The following is a 7,621-nucleotide window of genomic DNA, read 5'->3' as shown; positions in this document are numbered from 1 at the left end:
AATTGGCTTTAACCCCCCCCCACACTTTTTTTTTTTCCCTCTTATATTTTTATTGTTAGTTTTTTATTTCTTTTTTGCCTTTTTCAGTTTTAGTCATTTTAGTACTGCAACTTTTATTTCAGTTAGTTTCCAAGGCAACATCTCTAATGTTTAAGTTTTTCCTCTAATATTTATATTTTCATTGTTTTATTTATATTCCTAGTTATTTTTTTTTTTTTAGTTTTAACCATTTTAGTCAACATTTCCAATGTTCATATATATATATATATATGTGTGTGTGTGTGTATATATATATTTCTAGTTAGCGTTTTTTTATTTATTTTTTTTTATTTTAATAGTCCACTTAAATTTTTTCATTTAGTTTTCAAGGCAATGTTTCTAATGTTTTTTTTTTCCTTTTAATAATTATATTTTTAATGTTTTTTTATATTTCTAATTAGTTTTAATAGTTTTAGTACTTTAATTTACATGTCAGTTGTTTAAGTTTTCCTCTTATAATTATAATTATTATTATTTTTTTTTTATATTCCTGTTCAAGTTATTTATTTATTCAGTTTGTCATTTTAGTACTTCAACTTAATTTTTTTGAAATTTCAATTCGTTTCTAAGGCAACTAATCTAATTTTTTTTATTATCTTTATTTTAATTTTATTTTTTAGTCATTACTTCAAGTCAAATTAAATTTTGGGTAGTTACCAAGGCAACATTTCTAATGTTTATTGAACATTTTTCCTCTATTTATATTTTTAACTTCACTTCACACAAGTATAGTCTGAGTTGAAGTTATCAGCATCAGCATCGGTGGATTATCTCTGATCCTGACTGGTTCTTCCCTCAGTTTGAGCAGATGCTGGGTCTCGCTCAGAGATCTCAAGACGAGCTCTTCCACATCGCGCTCTATAACTGTCTCATTCAGGCCGATCTCACCGACAAACTCCTGGAGGTACCAATGATTGCATGCACAGTTACTCCTCATAGCCTAAAGTCTCTCTGCTCGAAGTGTTTAGGACGTTTTCTCCTCTGCTCCAGGTGAACTCAATCTACCTCGAGGATCATCTGATGCACATGATCAAACAGGACCAGAGTAAAGTGCGTAACATGGACCTTCTGTGGCGATACTACGAGAAGAACAGAAGCTTTGGCAAAGCGGCACACGTTCTGGCGCGGCTAGCGGATATGCACAGGTATAGTGCTGCTTATAATAGTTCTCATAACTATGCATGTAGATATTTAAATTCCTGTTGCTGGATACCTATATGCACCCAGTCTGAAGGGTTTGTGATGGTGTTGTGTGCATGCAGCACGGAGATCTCTCTGAAGCAGCGTCTAGAGTACATCTCCAGAGCCATCCTCTCTGCCAAGAGCTCGTCCTGCGTCTCTTCACTGGGAGCCGACGGAGAGTTTCTGCATGAACTGGAGGAAAAGATGGAGGTACTGAGAGAAAAACAGCTGAAGACCTTTAGTGGAGAGCTGCACAATTTGGGGAAAAAGTGTAATTGCAATCGTTTCTGATTGGAATTAAAAAAAATTTTTTTTTTTTTTTAAAGCTCCAAAGTGTTTGTAGGGCTGCACAATTTGCCAAAAAATGTTACATTTACAGTGGGTACGGAAAGTATTCAGACCCCCTTAAATCTTTTTTAATAAATCTGCAAAAATGTCAACGATTCTGTGTTTTTCTGTCAATATGGGGTGCTGTGTGTACATTAATGAGGAAAAAAAATTAACTTAAATGATTTTAGCAAATGGCTGCAATATAACAAAGAGTGAAAAATTTAAGGGGGTCTGAATACTTTCCGTACCGACTGTATGTCAATATGATAATTGACTAATTATTAGGGATGCACCGTGTTACGACACAAAACTTCTTTGATTTGTCTAGAAACATTAAGGGAATGTAACATTCACAAAACTCTAAAACCAAATTTGGGATATAGCCTAATAGTGCAAATCAAACGGTGGGCTAGTTGTGAAGAGATATTTAACAATATATTTTCTGTCCAATTTTATCGTTTTACTTTCAATAAAAGTGTGGTTATTTTATTGGCTTGAATTTTTAAATTTAGTATCATTATAACGGAGTTAAATTAAAAATTCTTACAAAATGATTTCCTATTATTTAATAAAATAATAAATAATTAAAAAACATTTCCGGTTTCGGTTTTCAGCCAAGTACACAAGTTCAAACAGAGAAAATGACATTTATTCATTTTAAACCCCATCCAATACACCAAGAAATAGGCTTTAAATGTATCCACAAAAAAAAAAAAATATATATATATATACAATAAACAAAAAGAAAAAGTATTGGAAATTTACAAACTCACCCAATGAAATAATGAAGAGAGCGCGAGTGTTGCCAAATCAAAAAACAAAATAAAACAAATTTCTTCTAACTAAAGGGACACATTCCACCCTCAAATCAAGAAACAACAACTAAAGGCAAGGGGTAAAACATAGAATAAGGCAAATAAACAGCACAGAGGGTAACTTTGGGGCTACAACCATTAAAACATGATGGAATAATGTTTTTGGGCGGAAACCTGAAAATACTGGATGCACTTGGCCGAAAACCGAAAATGCTTTTTAATAATTATTTTATTAAATAATAGGAAATAATTTTGTAAGAATTTTTAATTTAACTCTATAATTATAATGATACTAAATTTAAAAATTCAAGCCAATAAAATAACCTTACTTTTATTGAAAGTAAAGCAATAAAATTGGACAGAAAATATATTGTTAAATATCAATGTTATTTTTGAGTTCGATGTAACAATCAGATTTAACAAATTTTTTTATTATTATCCAAATAATGCTACTAAGCTATTATTATCAGAGCATGTGAGCAGAGCGTAGCGTCGTTTTACCAGCGTTGCCCAGTACAGCTAAATATTTTCAGCCGTTTTTCTCTTTCGGCCAAAAACTAAAGCCAAAAGCCATTTACAGCGGCCAAAATTTCAATGCATCCCTACTAATTATATATCAATATACCTAATATATATATAAATAAAATAATTTATTCTGAAAGTCATTTTTTTATCATTATATAAAATATTAAACAAAATAAGAAATATTACTATTGTAAGAATTGTAATATTTAACTGTAAAGTAAAACAATGAGTATTTAAGAAAAACATTATATAAATTAATATTGTAAAATTGCAATATTAATATTGCACGGAGCCCTTAAAGTTTCTCTCGTGTTGTCAACAGACAATTTAACTGTGAAAAATCTTTTTTTGAAATGAGGATAAATATTTGATGAAACCTAAAATTCAAAAACTTAAATATAAATTAGAAATGTTGTCATGGCAACTCGTTTCAAATAATTTCAGTTGAAGTAGTAAAATTACTAAAACTGAAATAAAAATAAAAATAAAGCTAAATAGAAATATTTAAAAGAAATGACGAGCAATTTTTTTTTTAGTTTGTTTATTAACAGTTCTTTATTACATTTGAAGTAATTAACCATAACTGCTTTTTTGGTAAATTATTTTAATTAGGGATGCACCGATGTATCGGCCGCCGATATTTATTGGCCGATTTTTCCTCAATTTACAACCATCGGCATATCGTCTATATCAGGAAAAAAGCCGATATAACAAACCGATGGTTTATTAATTAACTGCGTGAAGGCACTGAGCTGTATAATGTCTGTTGCATAATCCTAGCGCTGCTGTCTGCACTTTAATGCTAATCAAAAGACAAAAGATCGCACACTATTCTTGACTAAATAACTTTTGTAACTTCGTAAGTATAGCGGACCTCATCTGAATGATGACAAAAACTTTACTGATGTTTTAAGTTTATTGCGTTCTTTTTCACTCCAAAAAAATCACCGTAAGAGCTACACAAAACACTTATTACAACTAACAGTAAACAAATATATACAGATATACAAACCCGTCAAAATGAGTCCCGCCTTAGTAAAGGAGATCTCATACATATTTTAACTTACAAAAATATTAAAATGTATACAAAAACAAATTAGAAGATTAATCATAATAAAGTCTGTTACAATAAAGGATTCATATGTATTTAATTTATACAGTAAAGTGTTATTTTACATTTGTTTACTTTATTTCTGTACCTGAAAACTGTTAAACCTACCTAAAAAGCACTGTTTATTTAATATGTATCTTTGTTCTGTTGTATTTATGTAGGCCTGCTGAATGTTAAATGGATCCAATCCATGTTCACTAGAAATTATTTGATGATGCAGCAATAAAACTGCGAGTATAATTTAATGCAGGTGTTTTTGAACTTTGCTGATTTAAAACATGATCAATAAGAGAGGAAGTGACAAATATCGGTATTGGTATCGGCCAATAAGTGATTGTTAAAATCGGTATCGGCCCCAAAAAATCGTATCGGTGCATCCCTAATTTTAATGTTTCTTTTTTTTATTAAACTTTTTAATTACATGTTCAGAACCACATTTTATGGAAACTAAGTAAAAAAAAAAAAAGAAAGTTTCCGAAAATGAGTCCCGCCTTAGTAAAGGAGATCTCATACATATTTTAACTTACAAAAATATTAAAATGTATACAAAAACAAATTAGAAGATTAATCATAATAAAGTCTGTTACAATAAAGGATTCATATGCGTTTAATTTATACTTTATTTCTGTACCTGAAAACTGTTAAACCTACCTAAAAAGCACTGTTTATTTAATATGTATCTTTGTTCTGTTGTATTTATGTAGGCCTGCTGAATGTTAAATGGATCCAATCCATGTTCACTAGAAATTATTTGATGATGCAGCAATAAAACTGCGAGTATAATTTAATGCAGGTGTTTTTGAACTTTGCTGATTTAAAACATGATCAATAAGAGAGGAAGTGACAAATATCGGTATTGGTATCGGCCAATAAGTGATTGTTAAAATCGGTATCGGCCCCAAAAAATCCTATCGGTGCATCCCTAATTTTAATGTTTCTTTTTTTTATTCAACTTTTTAATTACATGTTCAGAACCACATTTGATGGAAACTAAGTAAAAAAAAAAAAAGAAAGTTTCCGTTAAAAAAAATACTTTAATGAACAAACTAAACAAAATCAAGATCAGAATAATAATTATTTTATTACTTTTGAGAAAGATTAACACTTTTACATTTTTTATTTTAATGCTTCTTTTTTATTATTGAACTTAACACATTCAGAACCAAGTTTTGTTATTGCAACTAACCTTACATTTCAGTTGAAGTATGAATTACTAAAACTGAAATAAAAATAAAAGCTGCATAGAAATATAAAAAGAATTAAATTAAAATGACAAGCTTTTTTTTTTTGAGTGAATAATTTTATTTATTTTTTTTAAATTGTTTTGTTTGTTTGTTTTTACTTATTTTAATGCTTCTTTTATTGAACTTTACACAATCAGAACCAAGTTTTGTTATTGCAACTGACCTCACATTTCAGTCAAAGTATTAATTACAAACACTGAAATAAAAATAAAGCTAAAAAATGGCAAAAGCACATACAATTACTTAAACTAAAGTTAAAATGAAAACTACAATAATAACACTGGCTCTGAGCTGTTGAAAACCTCGGCTCTGTGAACAGTGAAGCACGCAGTGCATGTATTTCTGTATTGAAATTAGGGCTGCACAATTAATCGAATTTCTAATCGCGATTACAATTATGAATGCCACAAGTACGTAATCGTTCAAAGCGGCAATTAATCGTTTAAAGTCCACTTATGTTATTCTGCGTGCTTAAGATGCATGTTTTTTTCTTTCTACATGTTATCTTAAGGGTTTTTCTATTTTAGTTTTAGTATAACATTATAATACCGTTCATATTTTTACTTTTTTTTTATCATTTAAAGAAGAAATCAATCCGATGTATATTTGACATTTGAGGCTTAATACTATAGAAAAGCACTAAAGGTTTTTCAGTTTGAGTGTTTTCAGCTTGTTTATTTTCATATAAAAATACAGCATGCAGTTGCATCAAACAATGGTATAAACATCATTCAGTGTAAATTGTGATAATCGTAATTAATAATCGCAATTACAATTTCAAGGGAATAATCGACAATTATGATTTTTGTCATAATCGTGCAGCCCTAGTTGAAATCGCAACCTTTGTGATCGGATAAGTGCACTGAGCCAGATCACGATCTCAGTGTTATTTTGCTGTGATCCTGCAGGTGGTGCGCATTCAGGTGCAGATCCAGGAATCCCTGCGCAGACAGTATTCCCAGCATCCTTCGGTGCAGGGAGCCATTACACAGCTGGACTCCGAGCTCATGGACATTACCAAGGTGAATAGAGGCGTTGCTGTAAATGCTGTAAAAGCACCTCGTGATCTGATGTGTTTCAGAAACCTGTTTCTTTCATGTGTCTGCAGATGTACGGTGAGTTTGCGGATCATTTCCGGCTGTCGGAGTGTAAGCTGGCCATCATTCACTGCGCGGGGCATTCGGACCCCATCCTGGTGCACTCGCTGTGGCAGGAGATCGTGGAGAAGGGTAACAGCTCTCGCTGAGGTTGTCCTCTCGCTGTGCTGTGGGTCGCTGTGTCTGACGGCTGCTGTTGTGTTTCAGAGCTGAGCGACAGTGTGGCCATGAGCCCCACGGACCGCATGAGAGCTCTGAGCCTGAAGCTCGTGTCGCTGGGGAAGTTATACGCCGGAACACCTCGATACTTCCCATTAGGTACCAGTTTATCACTAACTAGGGTTGGGAATCGGATACTTAATTCCAGAATCGGATACTTAAGGTCAGGAATCGGATACTTGTTGTCAAATTAATATTTTGATTCCGCCTATCCGCGCTTTTATCTGTGAGGACCGGACCTAGCGATCTGCCAGGATCTTGCTCTCTAATCTTAAGTGCTCCAAAGTTTGGCTACATTTGCGATCAGAAGCCAAAAAAGCTGAGTGTAATATGTGACCCTGGAGCACAAAAGCAGTCTTAAGTTGCTGGGGTATATTTGTAGCAATAGCCAACAATACATTGTATGGGTCAAAATTATAGATTTTTCTTTTATGCCAAAAATCATTAGGATATCAAGTAAAGATCATGTTCCTTGAAGATATTTTGTAAATTTCCTACCATAAATATATCAAAACGTAATTTTTAATTAGTAATATGCATTGCTAAGAACTTCATTTGAACAACATTAAAGGCGATTTTCTCAATATTTAGATTTTTTTTGCACCCTCAGATTCCAGATTTTCAAATAGTTGTATCTCGGCCAAATATAATAAAAATAAAATCAATGGAAAGATTATTTATTCAGCTTTCAGATGAAGTATAAATCTCAATTTCACAAAATTGACCCTTATGGCTGGTTTTGTGGTCCAGGGTCACATATCTGTGATAGCTAAACCTGTTGCAAGAGAGGCGTCACCACCAACATGGCAAAGCACTTTAATTTAATAGATCGTTAAAGATCGCGAACACGATTCAAACACCGTGATTCTATTCCTAAATTACAACGATTCGTCTGCTTCATTCCTCAGCCTTTGACGTGTGCGATCAATGTTGTGATCACGTGGATCAGCATACGATCACATCAGTGTGATCTGAGCATTTAAATCTGCGTTCGTGCTGACGCTGACCTAACGAGAGCAGCTGTCTGTCATGAATCAAACAGCTTCACAGTCTCTTCAG

At 32.4% G+C, this 7,621-nt stretch overlaps 1 protein-coding gene across 1 annotated transcript in view; it reads left to right on the top strand.

Moving 5' to 3' along the window:
* The window catches only part of LOC107653774 (nuclear pore complex protein Nup155-like), a 30,961-nt gene that overhangs the window by 20,333 nt on the left and 3,007 nt on the right, over positions 1–7,621 (top strand). Inside the window, 6 exon segments of the mRNA XM_016440597.1 lie at positions 839–943; positions 1,030–1,184; positions 1,302–1,431; positions 6,155–6,268; positions 6,355–6,475; positions 6,551–6,661. Of these exon segments, the coding sequence (XP_016296083.1) occupies positions 839–943; positions 1,030–1,184; positions 1,302–1,431; positions 6,155–6,268; positions 6,355–6,475; positions 6,551–6,661 (736 nt within the window).

The sequence above is a fragment of the Sinocyclocheilus anshuiensis genome, unplaced genomic scaffold (genome assembly GCF_001515605.1).
Source record: "Sinocyclocheilus anshuiensis isolate Anshui unplaced genomic scaffold, SAMN03320099.WGS_v1.1 scaffold443, whole genome shotgun sequence".
Classification (NCBI taxonomy): Eukaryota; Metazoa; Chordata; class Actinopteri; order Cypriniformes; family Cyprinidae; genus Sinocyclocheilus; species Sinocyclocheilus anshuiensis.
The sequence above is the reverse complement of the archived record's forward strand: the minus strand, read 5'-3'. Positions and strand labels throughout refer to the sequence as shown.